Source organism: Parasteatoda tepidariorum, chromosome 9, assembly GCF_043381705.1.
Source record: "Parasteatoda tepidariorum isolate YZ-2023 chromosome 9, CAS_Ptep_4.0, whole genome shotgun sequence".
NCBI lineage: Eukaryota > Metazoa > Arthropoda > Arachnida > Araneae > Theridiidae > Parasteatoda > Parasteatoda tepidariorum.
Window position 1 is genome coordinate 45,769,730 of NC_092212.1, and position 14,364 is coordinate 45,784,093.

Consider the following 14,364-nt stretch of genomic DNA (forward strand, 5'->3'; position numbering starts at 1 on the left):
TTAGCCATGAATAGAAATAATGCTAGCTTACAATTATAAAATCAACTGTTATGTCGTTACCACTACAAATAATCTTAACAAGAAAGTTCAGACATAAAAAAATACTCTCTCTGAACAATCATCTCCCTTTTTTTTCTACGAATTTGGATTTTCGACCATCAAAGCATTGGGGGGAGCTTGAAAATATAAAATTTAAAAAGAACTATATCCTTTTAAAATTTCATTTGATCTCGTTTATTCAAATTTTATATTTTGTCATTTGAAATTGCACGGTTTGAGATGGTATTACAATTTTTATACATTACAATTCATAACTTCAAACACTATTAAAAAAAAGTAAGAAAAATAATACGTAGTTATTAAGAATTATTTTTCCATGGAATTATCCTTGAAAAGACGGATTTTGTAAAGGTGTGCAAAAAAATTTTTATTTCTTTTTCAAAAACCTGACGGCCACACTTTCCATATTGCGGCTACTCCCTTTATTTTGATGGGCCAAAATCCAAATGCGTCGTAAAAAAAATATGCGTTTATTCAGAGAAAATACGTTCCTTTAGTTTCCAAAACTTATTTAATTATTAGCACGAATTAATTAACATATTTCGGGTAACCCTTTTGAATTAGTGAACTGATTGTTCCTGTATTATTGAACTTAGTCCCTAGGAATATGATCATTAAAACAAAAGTTATTCTAGATGGTATCTATTATTTATTTATTTACTTATTTGCTCAATTTACAGTGCACAAAATAAAAATGTTACATAGTAAATAACTTTTAAACTAAATAATCAAAATTTTTTACTTACTAAAATTATATCATCATGGTTTGAACATCCTACCTAAATTGTGCTATTAATTAACGCAGACCTATAACTTAATGAGTCAAGCAAGATCACTGATATAAAAAAAAGACTATTTTAAAGAACAAAACAAAATTTTGAAAAACGAACAGTAAAATTTAATTTTGCAAAATAAAATGGATGCTATACAATTCGTCATTGATTAAATCTTTCTTTTAGAAAGATGGATCTTCGTCTATCTTATATCCTTATAAATATTAGTATTGTAATCGATTGAATAAATTTGTTTAAAATAACTCATCTTATTGTTCTAAATAAAGATTTTTTGTGTCTAGCTGATAAAAATGTTAATGAGTAAAGATTATGCCGATGAAGTAAGAGGAAAAATAGATGATTACCAAACTCATGAACCTGATTATTACGGAGTGAACATAACTGTACAAGATGATCATGGAACTGCGCATTTATCCTTGATTGCACCAAATGGCGATGCAGTATCAGTAACTTCAACTGTAAACCAATAGTAAGTAATTAATGCTTATTTATCACATTTATTCCCAAAACTTTACTTGCTAATGCCAAAATTATATCTTTAGTTATGTTTCGCTTAAAAAAATTATTCATTACATTTTAAAAAAAAATTTTTTTAAAGAAATAAGTAAATAAATAAATAAATCTTGGTTTCTTAGTGCTACTTGTAGCCCTACAAAGCCTTAAATTTTTTAATAACTAAATTTTTTAATTTTAAAAAAGCTTGTAAATATAAAATGTATTGTCTTTGTATCTGAAGTATCTAAAGTGAGAGACGATTTAGAAAATCAATACACGGAAAATGGAAGGAGAAATAAAAATGTTAAATAGTATAATAAATTCAAGAAAGGAATTTACTGTTACTTAAGAAACCAGATATTTATTCCCAAATTTTAACATTAATTCAGAAAGTCATTAATAGTTGGCGCTATTTTTAAAACTATATAAAAATGTTTACAAAATAACTTTTCTTAGCTGCAAGAAAATTAGGTCAAAATTAACAGACACCCTTCAAAATTAACTGAAAATATTTCAGTTGGAATAGTCTAACACAGTGGTTCTTAACCTTTTTAAGCCGCGACCCAAATTTGAGAAATATGTTCATGTCGCGACCCAAAAAAAAGTCAAAATTTTTTTATTGCTTTATTTTAGATCGTATTTTTAAAATATCTTCAATCCTACGATGATGATTTTTTTTAACTTAAAAATTTTTTATTTATTTTTTTAATAATAAAGATAAACAAAAGTACTTTTCGATCCAAGGAAAATTTAATTAATAATCAAGTGTTTTTAATAATTTTCATTGACCAAATTAAAATATATTTATAACTTTATGAAAATAATTTACATTTTAACTTTTTCCTAAAAAAAAAAAAAAGGAAATATCTATACATATGTTAAGTCTTTTAAATTTTAAATGCAAGTCATACAGTTTTAATGAGAACCTTGTGCTCGAATACATTTTGAAAGACCTCGGTTGAATGCTTGTCAAGGAGCACCTTATATCTATTTCAGGATTTAACTTGTTCCGGTAATTGTTTTTGATTACACACCGAGCCGAAAAACCAGCTTCACACACAGATGTTGTTGAAAAGGGCAATAATACTTTTAGGGCTTCTTTAACAATTATTGGCTTTTCGGTTTTTAATTTTAACCAGAAAGCACATAAAGATTCAGTGTTTTTGTAGAAATTGTATCGAAGTGCTTGGTCACTTTGTATTTCTATTAATTGTTCTTGAAATTGATTAATATTAACAAATTCCTCATGCAAATCACTTACATCAAAATTAAATGGCATTCGAACCCAATTATATTTGAAAACATCGTCTGCAGGGAAATATCGATCAAAGTCTGCTATTAGTTTTTCTAAATGATTAATAATAATTTTCTGTATTTCAAAATCTGTGATATCAATATTATTGTCTTCAACAAGTAAATTAAGAGTCGGGAATGAAGCAAGTTTCTTTACTTCAACCTTATTTCTCCATAATTTGAGTTTATTTTTAAAACATGTAATTTTTTCAGTTAATTCAATAATAGTATGATTACGTCCTTGCATAGACGTATTTAGATTATTTATTTCAAATAAAATATCTGACAAATAAGCAACTTGAGTAATCCACTTCAACTCGGAGAATTTAGATGCTAATGGGTGTTTCTTTTCTCTCAAAAATAATTCGACTTCTGTCCGTAATGATAATACTCTTTGAACAACTTTGCCCCGGGACAGCCATCTAACTTCAGAATAATATAATAAATGTTCGTATTCTGCACCAGATTCGAAACACAGTTCGCGGAAAATTCTACAGTTAAGAGCATATATCGGGTGATAATTTTTTTGAAGCAAGATCTTGTCTATGTAACAAACAATGAATCGATATAATTTGTGGATTCATTTGTTTTGCTCTTGTCGAAAATCCCTTTTGAGATGTTGTCATGGCAGCTGCACCGTCGGTGCAAATACTGAAACACTGATTCCAATTTAATCCTTCTTCTTTAAAAAACGAATCGACCATAAGAAAATATCTTCACCTCTAGTTGTTGTTGACATTGGTTTGCAAAATAAAATGTCCTCCTGTATATCTGTTAAACCTGGATACCGCACATAAACCATGAGTTGAGCATCTTTACTTACATCTGTCGTTTCATCCAGTTGAATACTAAATAAACCAGCAATTTTTATAGCAGAAATAAGTTGATTCTTAATATCAAATGACATATCATTAATTCGTAAACGAATTGTATCATTTGATAATGGTATCTTTTGTAATTTCTTTGAACTTTCATCTCCGCATTTGATACGTGCCATGTCAATGGCAGCATGTTTTATAAGTTTTTCAGCAATATTATGGGGTTTCTTTTGTCTTGCAATATGCCAAGCCACATGAAAAGAACCAAGTGTAGCTTGTTTGGCAGAATTTATTAAACCACTACTACTTGGTGCATCCAAACGCTGTCTTTTTAAATGGGCTTCTTTTCTTTCGAAAAAAGTACAATCTTTTCCCTCAAAGGCAAAATTTTTATGTTTTGCATCAAAATGTCTTTTAAGTTTGTTCGGTTTCATCGATTCATTACTTAATATTTCACTGCACAACACGCATTGCGGCTTGTTCACTCCTCGATCATAAATGCAAGTAAAACCTAATTCTAAAAATGCTTCCTTGTATTCACGTTTTGCCATTATTAGGGTGATTACAATTTTACAATACGCACTGCAGCTTGATCACTCTACCAAGTATCTTTTATACTAAGTATCTTTTATTCTTATATTAATTTTGCACCTTGATATGCTAAACTAATTTTGAGTCATGTGTCTTTTTTAATTATTATGAACGAGGATTAAGGGTATAGAGTTACCCAGGTACCTCATTAAGCCTAGGCTGAGTAAGCCACAATGACTTCTTCTAGAAGGTGTTGGTATTACTTATTATTTGGTGTATTACTAACTTTTTTGGTTCGACTCAGCGCGACCCAAGAAATATGCTTCGCGACCCAATTTTGGGTCGCGACCCATAGGTTAAGAACCACTGGTCTAACATGTAGGAGAAAAACATTGTTTCACAGTTTTCCTAAATTGTCTTCCATATCTTCTTTTTATAGACAATTTTTTCTTATCTATTTCTACTTTCTTTTAAGGATATGTTTGGTGTTTTAAGGCACACATTTTGTTCATCAGTAGAAAACATTGTCTTAGAGCTTTTATATTTCGTAGTGCCATCTGTTGGTAAACTTTGCTACTAATTTCAAAACTCAGTAGGAATAAATAATCTGGTTTCTTAAGCGGAATGCAGCAAATTACGCATTTCTATCTACTTCTGCATTTTTTAATGATTATTTAAATCATCGGCAATTTCTGGTCTTCAGGTAAAATGATTGATTTTAATACTTAACTTGTACCAGTAGGATTTCATAACAAGTACCTATCCAAATTTTTAATAATTTTCTACTGGCATATCTTTTGATTTACCAATTGATTTTTACTGATTATTAAAAAAGTTAGAAAAACTATCTGTGATCGTTTTGAACAAGGAAGTCGAATCAAGCAAATGTTTGTTTTTACACCCAACGTTTCTTTTAAATCTCCAAAATTCATTCCAAAATGGTAATAGTATTAATAAAATGAAATCATTCTCTATTACAGTTTTGGCAGTCTTATCATGAGTCCAAACACTGGAATTCTTTTGAATGATGAAATGGATGACTTCTCATCGCCAAACATTACGAACTACTTCGGTGTTCCACCGACAGGAAAAAATCAAATTAAACCAGGTAAACGTCCCATGTCATCAATGACGCCAGTAATTATCGTCGATGGAGACAAAAATGTGAAATTGGCAGTTGGTGGCAATGGAGGGACTCAAATAACAACTAGTGTGGCACAAGTAATAATACTTTATTATTTCGTTATCAAGCTTTTATTTATTTGTAACGTAATGTAAACAAAAAGAAATATTTAAAAAAATTTTTGTCAAGATTATGATAAACCCTTTTAAAAAAATTACAACAATCACGTTTAAAATAAATGGAACTGAATCTTTAAAGTGTAAAGTATATATATATATACTTTAATAATTTTATCGTGGTAAAATGTTGATTGATAATGATTTTGAAAGCCTTTACATATGAATAATATTAAAAAAGTACCTGTACCAAAACACCACCTGTAACAGGGGTGAAAGCGAGACGGAAAAGAGGAAAGGCTGGTAGTAAAACCATTTCAGTTATAGCTAGATTTGGGGAGGAGTTTACTTATTCTTTTTTTAAATTTTTCAACAATATCTACTTTATCTTGGAAAAGTAGCAGTTTTATATATATGCCAGAATTATAAAAGAAATCTTGATAGTTACAGATACTTCATTTTTTTCGAAAAAAATGCTGGAATGAAATGTTTTACGTACCAGGTTTTTCTCTTTTCCGTCTTGCTATATAAGGGCTTTCACCCATGACCTGTAACCGACATTCATCATACCTGCCAACTTTTAATCCCTTCCATTATTATTTTTCCCAGTGGTATTAAAATGGAATTAAAACTTCAATTTTAAGCATCCAAATACGTTGTATTTGAGAAAACTTAAGTTGACAACCATGACAGAGATGCCAACTTGCTCCGGACAGCAAATATATATTTTAAAGTGGTAGTTTATCAATTGTGATTCTTGGTTTAATAAATTCAATTTAATAGATTTTTATCCACCACTATTTCTAAATAATTCATAGCCTTATATAAATCACCACTTTACAGTACTTACGCCATAATATGCATTTAATATAGCAAGCAAATATAGTCAAATATTTGGAAAATTTACTGTGTAGTTATCTACCGTTTTTTTAATTATTTCGGCGTGTCCGGAGCAGTTGGCATCTCTGCCATGACAGTAATGCATATTAATATATGTGCTTAATTCTTGTAAGAATAGTGGTGATCAATATCATTTAAAAATTAAGATTATAAAAGAAAAAAATAGTATATAATTACTACCACTTTAAATATGAAAATAAAATCTTCCGGCAGGTATGATTCATTGAAATGGCACCATGTAGTCCATGTCTGCAAGATGATTGAAGAACCCTCTGGCGCCCAGATAAATATCTGTGATGATTCTTTAAAAATATTAAGGGTTTGCAAAATTAAAATAAATTTTTGCTAGAAAAAATTTAAATCAGAAAGCTGGATTTTGAACTATCAGGGAACAGAATGAGGCGGAAGAGCTGAAAATAAGACCAGCTCGGTTACAACTTGTTGTTGGGACTTGAGTGGAGTAATTCTATTCCTTTTCTTAAAAACTAATTTAGGATTTCTATAATAACTAACTACTAACTAATCAACTTTTTTCAGAGTACCTATCCATGTATGGATATCTGCTCTTTCATCTAAATTGGATAATATGTGGTGGAAGGGAAGAGAGGTGCTGCGTTAACATTAAGTTAAATCTCAGAATGAACAATAATTGATAAAATCAAGTCTGAGTCATACATAAAAATAAGTCGCAAGCTGATACATAATAAAGGGAACAAATTGAAGATAAAGAAAGAATATTTACACTATTTATCTATAATAACACAGCTAAGTAATTTTAATATATTTTATAATAATAAAAAAATATTGATAGTTACAAATATTCTATTTTTCTCGAAAAAAATGCTAGAATAAAAATGTCTTTCGCACCAGTTTTTGCTTTTTTTCGTCTTCATTTATATAGATTTTCAACCCTGTGGATAATAAAGAATACAGGTGTTATAGTCAAATCTAGATCTGTTACAAACGACATTAATAAATTACAGATATAAAATACATAAATTCAAGACCTGCTGCTCTAACTGGATGGTCAAAATTAATGCACAAAAATCACATTTACTCAATGTTAAAAAAAAGCAGACTTTTTAAAATTAATAATACCTCAACTTTTCTTGGAAATGATATTCCTGTTGTTGATACATAAATTTAAACCTGAACTGGAATGATCATGTTATTAAAATAATTGCCAAAACCACTGGGAGATATAATAAATTAGGATGTCTACTGGGTCGCTACTCTAAAATATTTTTCAAAAACAACGCTACATCTATCTCACTTTCATCAAACCAATAACTACCGATGCATTCCCAGCCAGGTACAATTTTAGTAAAGTACATGCTAAAGAAGCGTAATATATTCCAAAATAAATAACTTAGAAAGATGAATGATGCCCCCTATTTTATTAGAAATAAAGACATACACTGGAATTTTAAATTAAAGACCCTAGAGACATTAATGTCACTTAATACACAATTTTGCAAAAAAGACCAAAAATGCGCAGCTGCTCATTATAACAATATTTTTAAAGCCGAAATGCAAATTGAAGAGGCTAAATCAGGCCCCTATCACACTTTTTTACTAGCTATGGTATCTTTTCTGACAAATTTAATTAATCCTTTACTATTTTCAATCAACTATTGGTACACATAAATTTAATTTATTACACTGCGAGCGATTGGCGCTGCAGTAGACATTCTAATTTCTATTAACTCCGATAATTTTTTTGGCGCTGTGATTGCAACCCATGACGACCATTAAGGATTTTTTTTTTTTTGGGGGGGGGGGTTCTAACTTGAAATATTACTTTAGTCATGTGTGAAAAAGGCTTGAAATAATCCAAAGAGCTTTTAAAAAATGAGTACGTTTTATTTATTTATTTATATTTTGATTTGTAATAACTCTCATTCTACATTCCGCAGGTTATTCTCAGGTACCTGTGGTTGAATGAAACAATAAAAGAAGCTATTGATGCTCCTCGATTCCACCATCAACTTCTGCCAAACTATATTGAACATGAAGAAAACTTCCCACAAGTAAGTACCTAAACACTCATTCGAAATTGTATAATTTGATTAGATAGTGCTTACAGCGAAGGAAGCCTCCTCACATTTTAGTATATACAAATTTTAAATGGGTAAAAACGACACCCTTTCTAAAAGGTTTAATCATAATCCTTTGTTGTTGTTATTTCTAATGCTATTTTCTATACCAGCAAGCCCGCTTGGTGAAACCAAGCGAATTTAAGACATAGGTTGCGCTTCTTATTTTTCAGAGGAACCATCTATAGCCAAGACACTCACGTCACAGCTCATTTATAGGGTTGACCCATTCATACATCCATCCATTCATCTAAATATCTTGATTTTGACCTGAACCAGAGAACGATTAATCTCCAGTTCAGTACCCGCAGATACATGATTTATTATGGGAACATGAAGGAGTTTCTGACCCAACAGATTTAACATGCACCAAGCACCATTTACTACACGGGATTCTTCGGCCGACGGGGATCGAGCTCATGACCCCTTGAACATGGGCCCAGCGCCCTACCAACCAGGCTATCCCGGCCACTCATAACCTTTTAAAATGAGGGAGCAATTTTGCCAAGTGAAATTTTTTAAAGCATTTACAGCTAAATAAAAACTGCACCAAAGAGTTCACGTTATTTTACCCGAATTCTGTATAAATTTCTTCATTCGTCAAATCTTCATTAAAACCAAAAAGTAAAAAACATTTTCAAGATTTTTATTAGAATCTCTTACTTATACACTGGTGGATAAAATTAAGAGATGGAAAGCATTTTCGCATATTCATTCGCACATGCAAGATACCCGCACGCCGCTCCATGTGTTTGACAATGGTTCCGTGAATGCCCAGAGGTACCGGCAGGAGGTCCTAGAGCCCTATGTGCGTCTTTTCAGGGGCGCTGTTGGCCCTGAGTTCATTTTTATGGATGACAATGCGCGATCACATAGGGCTCTTATGGTTGATGAGTATCTGGAAAGCGAGGATATTCAACGAATGGATTGGCCAGCCAAATCCCCTGACCTGAATCCTGTTGAACATGCTTGGGATGCTCTTGGGAGAGCTAATGCGATGAGCCAACTTCCCCCCAGAACCATTCTGGAGTTAAAAATTGCTCTGGTGGAAGAATGGGAGGGTCTTCCACAAGCCCTTCTTAACTCCCTTATTAACAGCATGCATACTCGTTGTGCATGCTGTCTGTCTGTCAGGAGTGACCTTACACCATACTAGAGGCAACACACACTCTACAAGCCTCACTTTTATTGTCATCTTTTATCCTTAAGTTCAGACTACATTGGATTTATTGGCAATAGGTCTTGCCAATAAATGGCACTTTCATTTTTGTTTTGCATACTTTATTATCATAGAATAAGCTATATCCAAACCAAATTTCATTTATTTATCTTCAGTATTTTTTGAGATATTTGGGAAAATGTCTTCCATCTCTTAATTTTTTCCACCAGTGAACATACATATACGAGTTTATGTACGGTTCGTACGATGCTTTAACAGAGATTCCAAATTGCTCCGAACAGCGAAAAAATATTTTCAAGTGATAATCTTTTAATGTATGATTCTTGGTTTAATAAATTCGATTTTTTTTATGTTTTTATTTTATTTTACAACCGCCGTTGAACAGTCGACCCAATTTTTGGGTTTACGACTACAAATGTTCAACGCCGTAGCCTTGTAATTTTGAACCAATCCAGAAGACAAGGAAACTCCTGGATCGGTACCCCCAGAGGTATTGATTTGTTATGGGAACATGGAGGACTTTGAGACTCGACAGATTTAACGTGCATCAGTCACCATTTACTACACGGGGAGTCTTCGACCAGCAGGGACCGAGCCCACGAACTCTTGGACATGGGCCCGGCACCCCACTGACCAGGCTATCCCGGCCTAGTAGCGACAATTTAATTTTACATAGGTTAACTAGCAGCGTTACATTACAGCCACAAAGAATGGATATCGACAATAACAGTACAATATAAAATAGCTAGCCACGTCACAGGTATTTTTTTATTTATTTTTTTTTTATTTTTTTTTTAAACATTTAACATAAATGGCCATCACGGGTAGCTGAAAAGCTCCGGACTCACTGTCTGTCCCCAGGGACTGGGAGCAGGGTCAGTGGTGAGGCTTGTGTGGTATGTATGTTTTGTTTATGTTGTGTTGCGTGTTTTACCTATTTTTCTTATGAGTAGTAGTTGAGGCAGTGTTGTGGCGGATCATGATATAGATTACTGTTTTTTATTGTGTGTGCGTTTATAGACAGTTAAGCCATCTCTTGTTTGTGTGGATCGAGCTTGAGTTTTTTTTTTTTTTTTTATTTTCTTAGCCTCACGGACAACAGCTTGTGTTGACTGACTGCCTGCCAAATGTTTGCTGGTCAGGGGTGGGGCCAGAGTGTGTTTTTATGCTGCAGCAATGGTTTGCCTGGAGCCCTGACACCTCAACATTGTATTTGCTGCCAGTATTTTTACAAAGTTATTATAAGGTTTATGACATATTGTCTGTGATGTTTCTGGTTATGGCTAGAATATTTATTAGTTTTTGCATAATATGCTTGTTTTTGAAACTGTCTGCAAATATCGTTCTGCCTTGTTCATTGGGTTTTTTGAGGTGGTATGATTCAGTTAGTGGGCAGTCATGTAGGTAGTGACTTGGGGTACCTGTGTCATCGCATGGGCATGTGTCTGTGTTTATTCGCTGCATCCTGTGTAAGAATGAGGGGAAGAAGCCATGTCCTGTAAGGAATTGTATTGCTGCTGGATGGCCTATGAGTCGGTCTGTGTCTACTTTAGGATAATATGATTTTGTTGTATAGCCTTTTTCATTTTCGTCCCAGTATGCTTGCCAAAGTTTTTGTGTGATGTTTTTAAGTTTATTTCTCAGGCTCGATGGTGGAAGCAGAACACCGCTGGGAATCCCGTGACCTGCTGCTGCGTCTTTAGCCGCTAAATCCGCTGCTTCATTGCCTATGTTACCTGTGTGCGCTGCCACCCAGTGTATTTGTGTGTTGCATTTTCTGACTAGGTGTTCTAGTTGTCTTTGTGTTGTTGCCACGTGTGGGTCCTTTTGTTTCGTATTTCTAATAGCGTGTATACTAGCCAGACTGTCTTCCAACATAAAATGATGGATTTTTGTTAGGCCATCAAAATCCATTACAACATAATGGAAATTGTTGAATGATGGTTACCATCAAATAGCTTTGGGCCATCAGGAAACTAGCATAAACCATTAAAATATCTTGATGGTCCGATCAAGAATTTTGTACTGGACTATTAATTAATTAACCATATTTAAATTATGGTTCAATATTTTTCTTAATGCATTAAAAAAATTTTAGCCAACTAAATCCTCTTTTTATTTCTAGGATATTTTGGACGACATGAAAAAGAAGGGACACGAATTGAAAAAATTAGGAGAAAATATGCTAGGCATTATAATGGCTGTTGCTCGAGATGAAAGTGGTCAAATATTTGCCAATTCCGATTATAGGAAAGGTGGAGAAGTGGATGGATTTTAAACTGGTCTTTCATTTTGCATTCACAAGATATAGGCGAATTTCCGTCCATTTTGTACAGTTTCTGCAGCTATGTATATAGATTTTCATGATGGTATGTTGTCATGATTTGTGTTGTGTGTGTAACTATCAATGAAGTGATATTGTTATTAGGATGTGTATGGTTGTACTTACGTGTGTGTTTAAATGGAGAAAAAAACTATGGAAAAAAAACTATAGTTATGTTTTGTTTTAAAAATGAATAAATATTCAAAAAAAAACTGAGGAGTTTATTATTTGTTTTACATCGGTTGTTTAAGTGCATGCATGTCATTAACTAATTTTTCGTCAATTCTCATACTCTGTTATAGGGATGTCAACTACTCGGCTTTGGGCAAAATATTTCGTAATGTGGTAAAAATTCAATCATTAAATACTGTAGAATTTCGGACAATTCAGCATATACATTTTATGCCTCATTACATAATAGCTAATTGGACGATGGATCTTGTCTTGTTTGCTCGGTACCAGCCCGAAGGCTCTCTTAGATTTATCTAATATGGCAACAATAGAAGGTGAGAAAAACGTGGTTTGGAATAATCGAATATGGAAAGACAAACATAAAATTTAAAGAAAACAGAAGTTATGTGCAGAAGCACAGATTTAGCATATGAATTGAACAACATATGATTAAATTTAACATTAATAGATACTATTTACAAATTATATACAGGTTATTTAAATACTATTTACCTTAAAATTTTGCAGAGTATTCCATCCGGCAACAGGAAGGTTGCCAGAAGACTATTGAATGAGGTCGTGTAGGAACTCTAGTTTGAAAATATCAATAAAATTTGCTGTGCCACATTTTTTTGCCTTACTTTAGAAACTGGTATTCAGATTAGCAATGAATTTTCTGAAAGGATAATTAGCGTGAGGTCATCTCTTCTTCTTCTTCTTCTCTGTCAGCGCAACAGCCCCTTGCTGGCCTTGGCAGCCTCAACAGCTGACAAACGCAAGCGGCTCCTATCCATGGCAACTCCCTTCCAATTTCTAATCTTTAGGGTTCTCAAATCATTTTCGATCTCGTTGAGCCATCTAGTTGGGGGTTTGCCTCTGGGACGTGACCCCTCTGGGTTCTTAAGGTGACTATTCTCGTGACGCTATTTTTAGGGCCTCTCCATAGATGGCCCAGTCATCTCAGCCCATTACTGCGAATTATTTGTGAAATTTGGGGCTGCTTGTAGAGTCGATAGAACTCGAAGTTATATCTAGCCCTTTCCCTTTCTTGAATTGCATCATTCCCTTTCTTGAATCGCACAAAAGATGGTTCTGAGGATCTTTCTTTCAAAGATGTCTAGTGTCAGCTGTATATCTGAATTTAGGATCCAAGTTTCACTTCCATAAAGTAGCACAGGGAGTATGATAGCACAGGGAGTATAGAGTTTTTACTTCTTTTTTTGGCTGAGAAGATTCGATCTTGAGGTCGCCTCTGACTTTCTGATTTTGAACATAACAGAGGGTCATTTATGACACATTATGTCACATTTTTGTGCCTTACTTTAGAAACTCGGATTCAGATTAGCAATGTATTTTCTGAAAGGACAATTCGTGTGAAGTCCTCTCTGACTGTCTAATTTCTCGGTGACAACACATAGATGTCGCGCTTTGCAACCTGATATTCATGTGAAATTTTGTCAAGGGACAATAGACTACATGGATGCCAACTGCTCCACTTTCTGGAATAGTTTTAATAAAATGGTAGCAAATTATATAGTAAAATTCGCTAAAGAAAAATAGTTACGCCTACTTTTTAATATAGTAAACAGAAGTTCGATGCTTTACCTTTGTAGTTTATATCATACTTATAATTTTTGATATTTAGTGGTGAAAAAATTATTTATAATAAAAAATACTAAAGTAAAAGTAACTTAAATTTCGTTACCACTAGAAAGTACTTTTTTACCAAGTGGAACANCAGAATTATAAAAGAAATCTTGATAGTTACAGATATTTCATTTTTTTTCGAAAAAAATGCTGGAATGAAATGTTTTACGTACCAGGTTTTTCTCTTTTCCGTCTTGCTATATAAGGGCTTTCACCCATGTCTAGCGTGACCCACCGGTGAGTCACCCCCGCGTGAACGTGTTAAGTACATTCATGTCATTAACTCATTTTTCGTCAATTCTCATACTCTGTTACAGGGATGTCGACTACTCGGCTTTGGGCAAAAAATTTTGTAATGTGGTAGAAAATCAATCATTAAATAGAGTAGAATTTCGGCCAATTCAACACATACATTTTAAGCCTCATTGCACGATAGCTAATTGGACATTGGATCTTGTCTTGTTTGCTCGGTACCAGCCCGAAGGTTCTCTTAGATTTATCTAACATGGCAACAGTAGAAGGTGATAAAAACGTGGTTTGAATAATCGAATATGGGAGGACAAACACAAAAGAGAACATTTAAATTTAAAGGAAACAAAAGTTATGCACAGAAGCACAGATTTAGCATATGAATTGAATAACTTATGATTAAAGTTAACATTAATAGATACTATTTACAAATTATATACAGGTTATTTAAATACTATTTACCGCAGAATTTGCAGAGGATTCCATCCGACAGCAGGAAAGTTGCCAGGGGACTATGGAATGAAGTCATGTAAGAACTCTAGTTTGAAAATATCAATAAAATTTGTGG

The 14,364-nt window shown here is 33.0% G+C and overlaps 1 protein-coding gene across 1 annotated transcript in view; it reads left to right on the plus strand.

The window, feature by feature from the left end:
- LOC107437355 (scoloptoxin SSD14) overlaps nucleotides 1-11,836 on the plus strand; it is a 52,137-nt gene extending 40,301 nt beyond the window's left edge. The window contains exons 10-13 of the mRNA XM_071185805.1: nucleotides 1,136-1,323; nucleotides 4,972-5,212; nucleotides 8,047-8,160; nucleotides 11,532-11,836. Of these exons, the coding sequence (XP_071041906.1) occupies nucleotides 1,136-1,323; nucleotides 4,972-5,212; nucleotides 8,047-8,160; nucleotides 11,532-11,684 (696 nt within the window). The 3' untranslated portion in view covers nucleotides 11,685-11,836. The remainder of the gene's footprint in view (nucleotides 1-1,135; nucleotides 1,324-4,971; nucleotides 5,213-8,046; nucleotides 8,161-11,531) is intronic.
- Nucleotides 11,837-14,364: the final 2,528 nt, after the last annotated feature.